Source organism: Corythoichthys intestinalis, chromosome 2, assembly GCF_030265065.1.
Source record: "Corythoichthys intestinalis isolate RoL2023-P3 chromosome 2, ASM3026506v1, whole genome shotgun sequence".
Lineage (NCBI taxonomy): Eukaryota > Metazoa > Chordata > Actinopteri > Syngnathiformes > Syngnathidae > Corythoichthys > Corythoichthys intestinalis.
The window spans coordinates 69,805,121-69,822,923 of record NC_080396.1 but is presented as its reverse complement, the minus strand read 5'-3'; the positions used below and the strand labels follow the sequence as shown (position 1 = coordinate 69,822,923).

The 17,803-nt window shown below is 38.8% G+C and overlaps 1 protein-coding gene across 3 annotated transcripts in view; it reads right to left on the bottom strand.

The window, feature by feature from the left end:
* Positions 1 to 17,803, bottom strand: part of LOC130912213 (metabotropic glutamate receptor 4-like) — a 355,496-nt gene that overhangs the window by 102,635 nt on the left and 235,058 nt on the right. For all 3 annotated transcript variants that reach the window (XM_057830131.1, XM_057830130.1, XM_057830132.1), the window contains exon 3: positions 13,465 to 13,681. In XM_057830131.1, the coding sequence (XP_057686114.1) occupies positions 13,465 to 13,681 (217 nt within the window). The remainder of the gene's footprint in view (positions 1 to 13,464; positions 13,682 to 17,803) is intronic.

Below are 17,803 nucleotides of genomic sequence, written 5' to 3'. Positions count from 1 at the left end.
AGTGTTTTTTTATTTTTATTTTTATTTATTTATTTATTTATTTATTTATTTATTTATTTATTTATTTTTAAAATTTGATTGTGATCGCTTTTGGAAGCTAAATCCTCCTGCAGAGATACATTTTGAAATATGAAATATGCAAGTACCCGCCCTTTACATTCATCTTTCATGGCCACTATTTTCAGAAGCGTGGAGCACTGAGAAAAGCAGTCTTGAGGTTGCCACTTCCCAGATTTACATTGTGCTGCATTAAGCATACTTTGAGTTGACTATGTGTTGTTAAGCTATGCTCATTCTCCTTTAAGAAAGTACAGCTAGTGTGCTTACGTGTGAAGTTACGTGGCTAACCACTACTACTACTAATAGTGCACCTTATAATGCAGTGCGCCCCACATAGGAAACATTTTAAAATTTAATCTTATATCTAAATCAATCAATGAGCTCTTGCAGTTGGGACGATGCCCCTTCATTTTGCGTTGAGCCAACCAGATAAAACAGTTTTTTCCACTGCTGGCGATCCTGAGCCAGGAGTTCTGCATCCTCCAGAGTAACTACATGGTGTTGGAGGTCATTCGCGAAGGCTTGCCTCGTAGTTGTTTCCAGCCAGCGACCTTTGGGTCGAACTGCAGAATGGCCTTTGTGGGATGGTCAGGAGAGAGGGAGGCAGAGGGTATGACCAAACCAGTGGATACGGTGTTGTGCAGCCAGGCATGAGGCTCTCAGCTGGCAGGTGCGGGCTCTGAGCACTTCGTTGGAAATCCGATGGGGCCACCTAATGTTTTCGATGGTCCTGAGGGCCCTGTCTTCAAAGCCATTTAGTCTAGCAGCCAGTGTTTTATTTAAGGGCCATGTTTTCAAGCCATATAGCAAAATAGAAAGTACGGCAGAGTTGTAAATCCTGAGCTTTGTCTTTCGGTCTGTTGCCGCCAGTTTGGTTGGTTTACAGAAATGCTGCATAGCTGAGGCTGCCAGAGCTCTTCTACGGGTAATCTCTGGTTTTAGGTCGTCTTTGTTGGTTACTGTGGACCTTAGATACACAAAGTTCTTGACAGATTCTACAAAGTTATTGCCAAGCCAAATGGATGGTGGATCTGATCCATCACCGACAAACAGGAACTTAGTTTTTGTCCAGCTCACCTGGAGGCAAAGCTTCTCTGCTTCTTCCCTGCATATGCCCAGATCGTCTCTCAGCAGACTGCGGGATGTGCTGAGCAAGATGGTGTCGTCAGCGTACTCCAGGTCAGTTAGTTGGTAGCTGCTGTATTTATATTTAAATTTATATCCAAATATAAATCTTAAATCTAAATCTTAAATCTTGAAATGGGTGAAACTACGTATTTAGCTAAGATGCAAATTCAAATGACCGGTGATCAGAAATAACAAAGGCTCGGGGAGCTCCAACTGTGTAACAGTTGCTAAATAATGAAGAAAACCTTCTCAACTGTGGCAATATATGACAGAAAATTAGGGCATAAGAATGAAAAAAAAAAAGGACTATGATATTAAAGTCATACTGTTAGTACGAGAATAGTGTTGTATTATTTTAAGTACGGCTATTGTAGCTATAAGTATTTGAGTCATTGCCAGCTATTGACAACTGTAGACGTCTAATTCATTTAACGTGGCAAGTCTGTGTTTGGGTTGGCAGCGATCAATCGTTTAGTTAACATCCATTCAATACTGAAAACACAAAACAAAATATTTGGTGAACGGTCTTTCTTCCTATATGACGAAAACACATAATAGCCTAGTCTGATTAGAAGAAACAATGGAAGGTGAGCACTATCCTCTGAAACTGTCACATTTTTTATGAGGTTAAAGTAAAGTGACATGTCAGCTGCTATTACTGCACACGTCTCTGTGTCCTCAAAGGGCACAGGAGGTACAAGAGCTTTTCAAAGAGAAGCTCAAATGGAGAGTGATCCACTGAGGAACATAAACTTGTGCACAGAGAACAAGACAGGATGACAGCAGCGGGGAATCAAATAGGGAAAAGTGTTTCATCTCATCTACCTTAATGACACAAGAGCTTCATCCCACAGGAGGATTTCACTGATGTTGCAATGGGAAGTGTCCAAATACAAATCTAGCCTTTTTAAAAGGGTTCCAAGTCTAAAATACAGACTATTTTAAGCAGATGTGCTGTCCTAACGATAATGTTCCTATTTCTCTCTGTTCAGGGATGCCCCATGCAGTTTTAATGTGCCATTTAGATGAGACAACGTTGCAAAATTAACATTTTTCAGAGGAGCGGTAATGATAGTACACGCAACTCTAAGCACTGATGTGAGCAGCAGTGATATTCATAAAACAATATAGAGTGTTTTCTAGCATGTCCAAAGTAGTTTGTGTGTGACAGAAATAGGTCAGCCCAATTAACTCATTGGCTGCCATTATGGTGATAGATGAACCAGATCTGTTTACTGTTTTTACATTGACGACACAGTAACTTTAGCATATTACAATCTAAAAAATTTAAACAAGGAAACAGAGCAACAAACTTACCATTGTTGTAACTACTTAAATTGGGTTTCCAACTATTTTGATAGAAGTACATATTTTTAGACAGTCCATATTAAGTTAAAGCACGTGCTGCGTGATCAAGATATGCCCAATTGTTCTTGTAACATAACATTCTGAAGTTAGCAGCGCAAACAAGCTGAAATATTAGCCTGAACTCGGCACTCCATTCACACCCAACAGTGTTGTTGTCATCAACAATGAAAATTACGAAAATATTTTGTCGATAAGCACTTTTTTTCATGACGATGACGTAACGATGACGAGCTAAAAACGTGTTTCGGGAGACTAGAACATAACGAAACAAATGCCAGTTTTCGTCTGGCTAGACGAAATCTGACTTAGTTTCTGTCATAGGTTCACATTTTTCATACGTGGAGTACATCAGCTTGCATCGTAGCAGTGTTTGAGTCGTGTCACTCATGTGACATGTGCTGCGACTCTCCCTCACTCACCTCACCAGAGTTTAGGATGTGTCTAAAGCTAGGCTGCGCTCCATCTTGCTTGTTTGGAAACACGGTAAGATTTGTTTTCTCATCATGGCAAGAGGGAAATGCAGTGCTGCTTTAGCCTTTAAAGGTCTGTGCTGAGTGATCATCAGGCGTTAAATGTAACTCCTAGCGTTACCGTAGTATTCGTGTTAGCATTAGCTTCACAATGTGGAGCGTCCTCTTAAAACACTGGCCAATCTAAAGCAAATTGGATTTTTTGGTCAGAAAATCTTGAGCAGAGCCAGATGGCAAAACTGTATTTAGCTAATAGCCCGAAAATCCCTAACTTCCCATTGTTAAATCATTGGACATTTTTTGTACATATAGTTTGTGGCTTCCAGGTGTGTTTAACTGAGAACGATAGACTGCTTTTCCTGCCGAGTGTGTATTATCATCAACAAGTTGGTGTTCTCCTAGCAAACGCTACAATTTGTGCTCGTCTGACCATGTTCAATCAAAATTATTGAAAACGTTTATCTATTTTTGGACTGAAACTTTTGGATTTTACAGACAAAAACATTTTTGAGTAACTGTTGACTAAAACCTAAAATAAATTTGTATGAGATTTCGCTGACTAAAACCAAACAAAGACAAACACATTTCGAAATGACTAAAATATGACTAAGACTAATGAATATTTTCATCCAAAAGATTAAGACTTAACAAAAATAAATAAATAAATGGGCTGCCAAAAGCAACACTGCACCAAAAATGTGGAAATTATATATTAAAGTTATAATGGACTATTTGCTAAAAGAAATTGTATGTCTGTGATATCCTAAAATGAAGTATTACAACTTACCTTTGAACAAATTCTCCTTTCGGTCTGATTATATTTAAAATATGACTACAGATCCTTGCGCAGTGGACAACCAAGCCATGCTGCTGCTATTGTTATTCACCAGTCACTGATAAGGGCGGGGCCCAGCACATGTCACATGCGTATCACGATCAAACACGGTTAGGATGCAGACTGACTAACTACTTGTACAAAAAGCAAATGTCACCCATTGTGAACATATGACAGAAACTATGTCGCATTTTTGCCTTGAGGAAGGAAAAAGTAGATTCTCTGTTTTCGCAGGTTCTTTAGTTATGTTTATGAACAGGAGATGATGAAACACAATTCAGGAACAAAAAGAAGGCAATCATCACCTAAGCTGAATCATTTTTTAAAGAAAAGAACAATAAAAAGCTGGCCGCCCAGGGCTGAATCCCCGAGTGTGTCCCAGGTGCCTTCGACCTTCCATCGCATACAATTTTGCTTCTGAATGCAAATAGGAAGGCCCCCATGTTAACCCATAAAGTGGTTCACAAGAAAGTAAAATTTTACTAACAGCTATGTTATGTTCTCTGCTGTGACGTTGCTTCAGAGAAGAAGCTGATAGCTGCACTCTTTTCTCATTCAAATGAAGTTGGAAAGAATACAAAACGATATAGAAATGACCATATCAAGAAAACAGACACATAAACTGTATAGGAACAAATATCTCCACCATCTAATCTCGTAAGATGAAAACTGGCAATTGTCTTCTTAAATTGGAGTCATCCAAACCACGTTTTTAGCTCGCTTTGATGTCATCTGACGTCATTGTCATAAAAAAATTAACGAAATATTTCTGTTATTGTTTTCGTCAACAAAAACAACAAAAACGGCCCCAATCAAATCTACTTAGCAGTGAATAATAATCTTCAAGAAAAGATCCTATTGAACCTTGATAGAATTTGACAAATTGGAAGGTGAAAGTGTCCAATTAAATTAAATGGAACAATGTAACGTAATGTATTTACATTGAATGCATAAAAAAGGCTTGCAGTTTAAAAACTAACTCCTGTTAAGCTTGTACACTGATATGAGATAGACTACGTTATGTAAGAGGACACACAGGTTCAGTTCCTAGAAACATAAAGTAATGTTCACAACCTCCAATGAGACATTGATGGTCACGGTGTTAACAGCATTCACATGGGTGCTTGTTAGTGCTCACTTTTTCCATCAGTAACCATCGAACTTTATGTTCTTTGCCCTTTTGGATATAACTGGCTATACATTCAGTTTATTTCCAACATCAAGTGAGAATTATGTCTTCATAAAGCAGTGGACAAAGGTAGGGAATGCCAATGCAAGACGTTAGTCTCCAGGATGTTGCATCTGATCTTTTTGGCATGCTCACTGTGACATGACTTCAAACAGTAATAGCAATAGAGAACACGTAGTATAAATGATCTTCATTTGAAAGACAAACAAAGTATTAAGGTATGCAAATTGCACATTTTTTAAGACGTCTGATAACGGAGAAAATAACGTACAGTAACATTCCAATGTTAACAGTATATTTAATACGTGTTTGCTCATTACTGTATTGTAACGTATTGACCCGAATATAAGACGGTGTTTTTTGCATTGTAATAAGAATGAAAAAGAGGGGGTCATCTTATATTCGCGGTCTAGACGTCATACCCATTCACGACGCTAGATGGCGCTAGATATCACTGAAGCGATGTTATGTCATGAAAGATCTCAGGTACTCTCAAGTTTAACCAGTTTGCATTATTTTATCGCAATGTTTTTCCTTATTCAGATATGTTTCAAGACAACATTTACAGTTAGACTTCACTTTGATGGTTAATGCAGTTATTGCAATTTTGTTGTTTTATCACAATAGATTGGTTTATTTACATTTCAAAAACCAGAAACCATTCATTTACGAATGTGAGTGCACTTTAGTTTACATATTTAAATGTTCAAATATTAAGATTGGAATGAGGCAAAATAACATGCTTTTTCTCTCAAATATATTGTTATACTCATTTGTTTTTGATGTACTGTAATTATTTTCTGTATGAAAATTCATTTGGTGTTCAAAAAGTCTTTTTTCAAACTTGAGTCTTGAAAAAGAGGGGGTCGTCTTATAATCAGGGCCCAATAGAGGTACATATGGACATGGACATGAATCAGTTGCATATTGTGTTTGACGCTTTTCCAAAATTGATTGGAGAAAAAAACTCTGAAGTGAAGCAAGCCGTGTCAGGTTTGCTGATACAGGATTCGATTAATTTGGGTCGGGAATGAGATTCTGCCCCAAGTGGAGGTGTTCAAGTATCTTGGGGTCTTGTTCATAAGTGAGGGCAGGAGGGAGCGGGAGATCGACAGGTGGATCGGTGCAGCGTCTGCAGTTATTAAGACTCTGCCCCGATCCATAGTGGTGAAGAAGGAAGTGAACCAATAGGTGAAGCTGTCGATTTACCAGTCGATCTATGTTGCTAAACCTCACCTATGGTCACGAGCTGTGAGTCATGCACGAAAGAACAAGATCCCACATACAAGTGGCTGAAATGAGTTTCCTCCACAGGCTTTCCGGGCTCTCCCTTAGAGGTAGGGTGAAAAGCTCGGTCATCTGGAAGGGACTAAGGAACGAGCCGCTATTCCTCTGCATTGAAAGGAGCCAGCTGAGGTGGCTTGGGCATCTGGTTCGGATGCCTCCTGGACATCTCCCTGGAGAGGTGTTACTGGCATGTTCCATCAGAAGGAGGCACCGGGGACAACCCAGGACACGCTGGAGAGAATATGTCTCTCGGCCTGCTTGAGAACGCCTTGGGATCCCGCTGGTGGAGCTGGTTGAAATATCTGGGGACAGGGAAGTCTGGACTTCCTTGCTAAAGCTGCCCCGACCCCGGTTTAAGCGGTAGATAACGGATGAATGGTTTAGATTAACAATCACTTCTCCAAATATTGACTAAACATGTTTTAGAACAGTATTAGGAATTGACCAGTTTTGTTTCAAAGACAAATGTAGTTATAGAAGTCCCTACCTCTGTAATCACTGACAATGTTGTTGTAGTTGTTGTTCCTCCCAAATGACAACCAAGCAGGCAGGTTTGATTCCCATCAACGTTGTTGTGAATGTGGTTGTAAATGATAACCGTCAACCTTTATAAAGTATGTGCCCTATCACTGATTAACAACCAGTCCAGGGGTAGAATCTGCTGGGATACAATGCTGAAACCCTGCTCAGAATTGCTGACATAAAAAAATAGACAGATGGAATTTTAAACAGTGACGTTATATGAGCTGAACTTTAAGTGCAGTGTCTTCTCAGGGGTCGACAATATGAATGACCAGGTGGCTCAGACGTACTTTTAAAACTGTCAGGGTCACCAGAATGATCCAACCACAGGCCCGTTGGAGTCAGTAAAAATAATGCGTCATTAAAAAAAAAAAAAAAAATGAAATCTTACTTCACTTTAATTCCCAGTGGTTTCATGTTTTGATGATGTTATACTATCCCAATCAAATACAGCCTTATAGTCCATGCTCTCCGTGGGATGTGAACACACCCCGTTCGCTCACCCGCTCCCGCGTGAACGCGCACAAACCTGATTACTGCTGCTGATTGATTGTCAGTATTTCATTACCCACCTAACGTTATACTACAAGACAACATGTTTCTAAAATCCTCAGCGCCCAGCCAAGCACCGGGGGCAAAAAGACCCCTCAAGAAAGAAAAAGTCACTGGAAGAGTTGAGGGAAAACAAAATCCAATATGATAAGAAAAGGGAGAAAAAGTTTTAGCCTCACTGGTGAGATCGCTGAAATTGGCTCGGCTTCAATAAGACAAGAAACGAGGTTTACTGTGAGGTGTGCAGATCAATGCCCACATATGCAGACAAGTAAGTGAGACAAAAGTTACGAGTATGAAACCTATGGTATGAACATAACGTAATAATTCATCCGGGTGACAAAGGATGAAATAATATCGTTGTAACGACAATCTAGCTTGAAAATCCTTAGTCATAATTGCCATCTTTTTGACTTCTACATTATTGCCACGACAACCGGGGGAGTCTTCCAGAGGGCGGTAAGGGGAAGACAGGAAAGCTTCGCCCAGGCTCACCCGCAGGCCCACAAAATTGTTGCCTATACTGGAGTGATTATGGAATGATTATAGATGTGATTATGGAACTGGAATAGGATTATTTACACAAGATTCATGTTTTTGCCCTGTTTTGCTACACTTTTCATTAAATATTCTATAGAATATACTGTATATATGGCGGAAAACACAGACAAGACTGAAAAAGAAGTTTCTGCTCTTGCACTCCTCTTTAAAATAAACTGCTGTATTTTAGGCCAAAAGAACTGTTGTGTTTGATAGAACAATATGTCTATATGCTGCCATAGCAGATTCAGGGTGCATTAAGCCCCTGAACTACTTTTAATTTGTCTCTTTTACCCTGGGAACCCCTGTTTACAGAAGTCGCGCAACCACTTTTGTTTCAACCCTGCCATAAAAAGAACGTAATTATTTTTATTGATCAAAATGTCTGTCATTTTTTTATCTTAAAATCATTAATTGATTTCTAATATTTCGTTAAAAAAAAAAAAAAAAAAAAAAAACGACTTAAAAAAAATTATTCATTCGCATATTTTAAGCTTTTAAACCAATTACGTCAAAATGGGAAAAAAATGGCGTCTGTAAAAACGTCACGGATATCTACCTCATAACTATCAATTAATTGTTTTTTTTTTTTTGTTACTGTCTCATTTTCCCCAATATGTTAGATGATAAATAATCAATCCAAACAAAGAAAAATTGAAATTAAAAAAACGTTTAGAGGGTAAATATATGAAACAGAACATTTCTGCATCGCAACCCTTGTTATATTACCATGTTTCACCCATAAAATCCCCCCGAAATACGGCTGTGGCAAGTCACATCTTGACACTCGATGGTACATGCTACGTGGAGTTTCTGGATTGAAACGAGGTCAGTAATTGATAATATCTCGTTAAAATCATGGCGTCTTTAATTCTGCTCTCGCGTGCTCTCGCCTCCAGTTAGGGTGTTGCTGTTTAAATTTATTATTATTATTTTTTTTTAAATGCCCTCCTGTTCAAAATTGTTCTTTCCCCAGAATATACAGATTTTAAGATTTCCAATGATGTATCACAAATGCATATAGGACAATTCTGAAATTTGGTCAAATTGGGGGTCTCAGAGCAGAACTTCAAGTCACCTGAGTGTTTTCCACCATATATATATATATAGCCTATAAATAGTTATTATTGTTATTCAAGTAAACTGTTGTTTTTCGTGATTATTGGGATCAATAACTGACGCGTTGACCTGGGCCAGTGGTTTTGATAGTGGGGCCAGTGAACTTCAAAAGCCACTGGCCCGGAGGACCTCCACAGGGCCGGTGATTAATTTACCTTATTGTCTACCTCTGCTTCTTATCACATAGTAGATGAAATATATAGAGCATGGGGTACAGTAGATTATTATAAAGGTGTTACAGCAGTGAATATGATTCGGAGATGTCATCATTAATTTTTATGTATTGGTAAACAGGGTAGCTCATTTAAAGGGGAAATGTGAACTAAGGTTGGCCAACCATGTTTTTGAATAATATCAATGGCTAAAAAATTATAAGTATATTTTCATTATTTTTTTTAACGCAACCCTTCCAGATTCTTTGTTAACCCATAGCAACGCCCTTGACAACGAAAATGCTTTTCTTCGGCAATCTTCGTAAATTACGTCACACCGAGAAGTGTGAGGGAAGTCCGCCATAAAACAGCATTGTTTGTTGCATTGCTTCTCGGTAAGATGCCACGGCGGTGTGTGGCGATGTTTTGTTCTCACTCAAACGAAAAGTTGTATGAGTGGCCAAAGGATAGCAGGGCACGTAAATGGACATCTTTCGTTCGCACGAAGCGAATGAATTTCACGCCATCATCGAGTAGTCTTCTCTGCTGCAAACACTTCGAAGATGCCTGCTTCCTTAACCGGTCTGCTTATGATCAAGTATTTGCCCAAAAGTAAGTGTGATTTTTGGATAGATGACTTATGACTTTGTCAAAGCAGAGCTGCCAACTGTTGTGGAATGTACAGTAGAAGCTAGCGACGTTAGCCGAAAGCCAACTCGTGGCAATAGTCGTGGCATAGTTGTTGTTGTGTTTGCTGGTGTTACGTCCCAAGGACGGCTCGCAAAGGGCGTAACATCAAACGAGCCACACAATTTCACAAGTGGCACAAATTTATTTACACAACAATCAAACTCACAATGAATATGTACAAAATGTGGATGAAGCGCTGCTTTAGGGTAAGCCCAGGCCAAAAGAACAAACAAAAGGAATCTACACTTGAACCCCACCCGCTAACTAAACCCTGATCATGAAAAAGAACAAAGAAAACACTGCCACTAACCTAGCTTCTTACGTTAAACAAAACAGGACAAAACGGGTTGAACAGAAATGGCGACTTACACCTCTTGCTTCAGTGCTCTTATTTACAGTGGTGAACAAAAATGATCCAATCACGAATAAACACAAAAGACCTCACTGAAAAAACGGGAGTGTATCAGACTAGCCATCAAATGCAAACGAGCGTGAATGGCGAGCAAACAGCTGGCGAGGAGGTCCGCGGCAGAATGCTGTGAAATGCAACCTCCCAGAGCGTTGACAGCAGCAGGTTTACACCGCCGGTGAGTTTGTGCACATTCATTTGTATTTGTATTATGTATTTCCACCTTCATGCTTCAAGCATTGCATTGCATTTGTAGCGGCGTTTCTTTCACGGTGATCGCTTGATAGCCTTCTAGTTTATGTTTCGCGAGAGCCGCTGACAGGTGACAGCGAGCGTGTTGGCATTGAGTCAATCTCACAGCAAATCAGAGAGTGGCTCAAGTCACGCAGTGAATCATGGGAAATGTAGTCTCGGGACAACACTGAAGTGGTGCTTTGTAATCTGTTCGCTTGTGTGAAAAAACTACATTTCCTCACCCCATTAGATGCCACTTACTGCCGAAAGCCCCAGCTACTGTTAGCTCCATGTGTTAATAAAGAAACAAAGTTGTAAGCACATTGTGTGTTCGATACCTTTGTCAACAAAACGCTCATAACAAGACACTATGCATGATCCGTTTAAGAGACGCTGGGACTGGAAGTAGTAGTAGCTGGTAGTACGAGCAAAACTTCGCGGTCGAATGTGGCGGCAGTCCGCTATTATTTTGTTTTCTTATTGTTGCCACAATAAAGTGGAGAAAGCCATCAACGACCCCCCCCCCCCCCCCCCCAACGTTTTTATATTATTATTTTATATGCATGAGCGCTGCCGGATCTGCAAAAATGAACATGCAGTCTGATTATTATTTTTTTAAACAATGTCATCAGATAGACAAAAACATAAAATTTTGTGCAAATGCCTGCATCTTCAAATCATGAAAATAATAACACCCTATATCTTACCAATCTTGTAATCTCGGTGGGTCTTGTCTCCATTCCATGTCAGGTAGTCTAGGCACATTGTTTGCGTCCTGATTAGCGTCTGGCTAATACATGTTAGGTCCAACATAAAATTCCAACCTCCTCTTCTTCCTCCAACTCTTCAAAAACTTGGATTTCCTCCCTTGCGCTCGATCTATCGCTTATATCGCAGTTTGAATCATTGTTTGAAGGGCTTTTTATGGCGGCCGTATGGAGCGCCGCCATCGCTGTTCTTGGTGTGACGTATCACTTCCAGGTTTGTCCCCTTTCAGGCTCGAACTTCGGAAACGCGATTATTTTGTCAAATATACAACATATAAATTATTTTTTCATGCTTTATTTGTTGGACAATGTTTAATTACTTTAATTGTGACCCTATTTGGCATGTTATGAAATTACTTCACATTACAGCTTTAAGCAAATATTGTATGTTTATGTTGTCATAATTACGCAAAACTTGGTTCTTATTTTCTCCCACTGTGTTTTAGTCTATCCTCATGCTTCAAAAATGGAATTTTTTTATTTGCATGTTGATTGTTTCCCCTCTTTCAATTATTAATGCGACACATTCTCCTTTAATTTGTGTGGCTGGTTTTTCTGTGGGTGTCGATGGGTAGGTAAGCTCTTTGTGCCTGAAGAGATTTTTTTGTTAAAATTTCATTTCCAATAGTGTATTTATATATAAGTACTGTATTATAAGAATAGGGGCACGTTACTCATGACAAATTTGACGGGAGGATTGTGTTTTTGTGAATTTTTGTCAGCAATTAAAAGCTTATCGTAACAGCAGTCCTGGCTCCCATCATTATTAATAAACAACGCAGATAAACACCACCGGTCACATATTTATTATTGTCAATCATTTATTCTATAATGTTATTTCTTTGACTTTACATCCCGTCCTGTTCAGCTGCTTGGACACAGAGAATTTGTATCTTAGGCTGGTTTCATACCACAGGTCTTAATGCACAAATCCGATTTTTTGTCATATCTGTTTTTTTGGCGTGCCCGTTCAGACTGCCTTTGTCCATTGAGCCCGTTCAAGTATCACGCAAGCGCACTAATTAGCAGTCCGAAATATGCTGAAGAAAGTGACCTGCATGGAGCATCAGGAGGAGCATCAAAACAAATGACCACACATGCTAGCTTAACATCATTCAAAGGTGATCATATTTTTATTTCCAAAAAGATGACACAAATAAAAGACATAAATAATCCCAGTTTAGTCTTATATTAAAAGTTTATATGGATTGATAACATGCACGCAGTGTCCATGCATGACACACACACACACACACATATGGACAGTTTGCCCGGACTCTCGGCCTCGTAAGCAATCTTGAAATATTGCTCATATGGTGCAGAGAGAAAACCGAGCATTCTCAGGCTTATCCTCAACCCATTTTATTTTTTTATTACTGTTGTCAAGCCCGTCCCTTCCCCAAGAGCCGTGTTCAATGCAAGCTAGGTGCTAATAACGCTGAGCTTCACTGCTACCGTAGCGCCCTGTCGCTCTCGCTCTTTGATGATGTAATTGCTGCATTAATTCCGATTTTGGAGAATTGACAGTTCAGACCGCCGCAACATTCTGGAAAAATGTGACCCAGATCGGATTTAAACCACATACGATTGTGACCCAGATCGGATTTGAAATGGTCCACTTCTATGCGACTTGTCCCATTCAGACTGTCAAGTTAATGCCTCACTCAAGTCGGAAAAACACAAAAAAATTGGATTTGTGCATTAAGACCAGGAGTATGAACCTAGCCTTAGTATCTTTACAGGCCGAAGGGTTTTAATGTGCCACATGGGAGTTTGATTTTATAATTGTTGTAATTAATTGACTGTTATTCATTTATTTAAGTCTTTGCCTGCCATTGACAGCAATATACGTCCAATCTATTTTGACTGGGGCAGGGGCGGGCCTCCCAAGTCGAAATGGATTGGACATCTATTGCCATTAATCGGTGTTTTTAAAATCAGTTTATTTCTTTTACTGACCACCAGAACACACACTATGTAACCTGGCAGTCAATGAGTGAATATGATAATATTATTTAATCTTTTAATGTTAACTGTATTTGTGGAGCCTTTTGGGAATTTTTTTAATGTTCTCGGGCAGTATAAAAAAAACAACAAAATGACTTGACAGCATGTTTTCTGGTTGAGAACAAGCAGACTCACCGTCCTCTCGAGACTTTTGAATGAATGCATCCACACCGCTTTCTCCGTAGTTTCCTTCAGAGGCCACAGTGGAGACGTAGTTCCAGTTCATGGCTTTGACAATGTCAACCATAGCCTGAGCCTGATAGGTGTCAGGCGGCACCACCCGAGAGAAGAAGTCGTAGCGCGTGTTATCACTCAGCTCTGGAGCTGTGGAGGCGTAGCTCACCTGAGGGATCTGGAAGGGCGAAATATTAAAAATGGAGGTGGATTATTATTTTTTTTTTTGTTAATTAGGTGTACAACTGAATTAGTCTGCAGTTTTTAAGAGATTATAAATTGTGAATTTTCAACATTGGAGGAATTTTGCAATTGGCAACATATTCACATAAAACTCAATAGCTTGCCAAATATTCTATAAGAAATGTTAAAGTTGGGTAAATATATATAATGTTTAGTTGTTGTTTTGCCTTCTTTCACTTGTGAGGTCGCGCAAACACTTTTTGTGTCCGTTAATTCAAGTTGTTTCAGGTTTATTGTTAATTTAGCTGCTGCTATCTTGCTATCCTGCAGTTTATAAGTTAAATGATCAAAATTATTGACAATGAAAGATTATTTTCACTTTAAATATAGAAATGTTTTAATGAATTTCTGCCCCAATTTCTCAGTAATTAACATCTAACTGCATGATTAAAGGGATATTTAGTTTCTCTTCAAGAGACACGTGTTTCTGTCAGTCTTGGCATTGGCACAACAAAAAATATTTTGACATTAAAAAAACATAACATTTGATCTTAAATAACCCTTTAAGAGAACACGTTTGTATTGCCTATATATTCTGGAGACATTTGGCTGGAAGTGATGCCATTGGAGTCCAGTTGTCTTTACGTCTTTAGGAAGGGAAAAAACTGCATTCATACTGATATACTACTGGAGTAAATCTTGTCTAATTTAGACATTTAAAAGACAAATGGCTCAGTGGTGCTGGAAGTGGGGTGCTGAGGGTGCTGCAGCAACTCCTGGTGTTTTGTTTTGTTTTTAATAACATGGTCACCACTTGACATCTTGCTGGTCACGTTGAATATGGCGCCATCCGTGAAAAGGGGGCGGTCAACCGAGGCTTATTGTTCCTTTTAGTTTTTCAATGTGTTTGTGTGTCATTGCGTTGTCTCATTGCGGGGAAGAGCATTATAATACATGGGCACTTTTATTTCCAATAGAAAAAACTCCAACACACACTGTAGGTGAATAGAACGCTGTCTTTATCCATCATGTGTGTGTACTGCCATTGTGCACGCCTTGTATGCAGGGTCTCCGCAGAGTTAGACAAACCAAATTTAAGCCTTTTAAAGACTTTTTTTAGACCATAATGAATAAAATTTAAGACTCGAAACGTACAAAATATTTGAGGGCTATTATATTCTGGATATATATATATATATATCCATATATATATATATATATATATATATATATATATATATATATATATATATATATATGGATTATATTCTATATATTCTGGAGGCCCGGAATTACTCTCAAAGTATATGAATTTATTCCTAGCTCTTTCACACTGTGATACAAATGAGCATGAAGTACTACTATTAGTAGTAGTTGTAGGTGTAGTGAAGTAGGAAAGTAACGTCAATAGATTTTTAAGACGTTTCAAAATTGTATTGAAGATCTTTTATGAGGTTCTAGGAGAATTTTAGACATTTTTAACTTTGGACCGAAACGGCTGTTTTTCAATGGTAAAAACTAAAAAAGACCCTCAACACCCCTTGCTGTGAGTGACTTCCAGCGCCCCTGGCATGGCTTCGCTATTTTGGATGTCTGCAGCTTGTTGAGTCTTTTCGTTTTCTTCCATAAAGTTTTATGACGATCTCGAAACCACCAAATCAATCAAATAGGCAATAAGCCAGCTGAGAGTTTGCCGGATCATACTCCCTTAACAACGGTCTCTAGGATGTATGATTGGCCGACGAGTTTGCAAAAGGTCAATTGAGTAATCCTTCTTGTTTGTTTGTTTGTTTGTTTGTTTTTGAAGCACATAATATGTGATGAACATTGAGTTGTTGTGTTACATTGTATTGTCAGATAATGATGTACAAATGACAAATGTTAAAAGAATGCAAATGAAAACTAAGAGCAACATTAGGGGATTATGATCTGATGCCAATGCTGTCTCAAGCCATCACACTGCCTCTGAATAACATTTTCATGTCTGCTATCTTTTTTAAGGCTAAGTCTGGTGTGCAAACACTGTGCATCATCAAGTGAATGCTTGTGTTCCTCTGGGATACTCAGAGAGAGGCAAGTCGTGTCAGGTTGAGTCTGTGTAATGTTTAGCCTACAAGCAGATGCCAGCCCCCTGACTTGTGTCAATATTGGAACTTTCACACCTTATCCTTTCGCCCTGGAACTAGAAACTTCAAGTTAACCCTTTATAGGACAAGTGACTCTTTTTGGTAATAGTAATAAGTAAATAAATTATATTAAATTGTTTAAAAAAGAAGAACAAGCAAAAACAAAAACACTTCACTTAAACATAGCGTCCACATATGTGGACATCACATTTCCCATCATGTGGGCCACAATTTTAACATTTGATATCGAAGTGTGGCCTTCATGACCCAAAATGTGATGTCCTGAAAGGTCTCAATTCATAATAATTCAGATATTTCTTGAATTATAAATGATTATTTTTTATGTAATTCTTAATGAATTTACACATTTTTTCAAAAGCATGCACATTAGGCTGACTGGACACTAAATTGTTAATGGTTGTTTGTCTTTATGTGCTTTGTGATTGGCTGACAAACAGTTCAGGGTGAGTGGCACAGAATATTCATGAAAGAATGAACGAATAAAATTATAAATTAATAAATTGTTAGCAAAAACTAAATTATGAAAATGACAAATTAATAAAATAGAAATCCACTCTGGTTATGGTCCCCTAAAACACTCAATTGTTTAAAAAAAAAAATAATAATAATTTCATGGTATTCAACTCATTGTCTCAGATTGACAACCATAGCTGTCCAATTCATTGAGGCTCTTCCAGTCAAAATTGATGGAACATCGAGTACCATCAATAGCAGTCAATGATTTAAATCAGTGCTATCTAAGGGGGTAAGAAACTTCATTATACCTCTGGCATTAGTGTCTGCACATCTCTGACAAAAATGTTCCAGAAAACCCTTTTTAATCTACCACCGCCTGCAAAATGACACAAATAATATCCTATGGAGTTCAAGAACTCTATGTGGTATTCCTCTAGTGAGAATATGGGAACCCTACCATTCTATGCCATTATGCAAAGCTCCTTGTTACTTGGCAGATGGCGACAGCTAGGAGAACTTTTTCCACCACAGCAGAGATTTGTCCTATAAAATACAGGCCTATATAAAGGCTCAATCGCAATATGTACAATAAATGGACTATATATAGTATTTTACTAGTGACTGGTTTTGTAATGGGTGAATGCAAAAGCGCCATTCATGTTGCAAAATTCTAGCTTTCATCCAACTTTGCCAGCAGAGACACACCAATTCCTGTAAGAGCCCAAAACACCAGTGGCAACAGGTTTTTTCTGTCCTACGAGACTCATTAGAGGTAGATTGCATCGATCGACATTTTTTCACTCCCGATCTTAGCACCCTGTATCAGGATATCTATCGATACTGAAACAATTCCAATACCAGAGTTTGTTTTTCTTTAGAATTTTGAAGGCTTCGCTATTTGAAAACATTTATCTAATCCTTATCTACTCCAGGACCACAGCAGACCCACCCAGGTGAAGAATTATATTTCCATTTATTCACAATAATTATATATGGACATTGCATTCTCCATCATAAGACCGTGTATGCCTTCGAGTAGCAGCACATCTGGAAAATATTAGCTAGGCCCAGCAGATAGGGGTTCACAATGCACATTCCAAGCAACTTGACTCTGCAGCTTTACCCTCCCCCAAGTTAGGGAGAAAAGGACCCCAAGCAGAGAGAGAAACACTTTTTGCTCTCTCGTCTTGTCCGGTGCCATGTCTCGTTTATTCTGTCTGTGTGTCTTTCAGTGTAAATTCTTTGTTCTTTTTCATTTCCGAATTCTATGTCATCATCTCCTGTTCTTTATAAGAATAAAACAACCTGTAACAAGGATAAATCGACTATTTTCCTTCAAATGGCGTTGTCGGGCAGGATTCTTGAAGCGGGGGAGGCGACACAGAATTTGGAGAACTCAAGCCACTTTGGGACAGACGGTGAGGGGCCAATATAGTATAAGGTAATTTTATTTTTTAATAGCGGCACGGAGGCTGAGTGGTTAGCACTCCTTCCACATTCCGGAAACATGCATG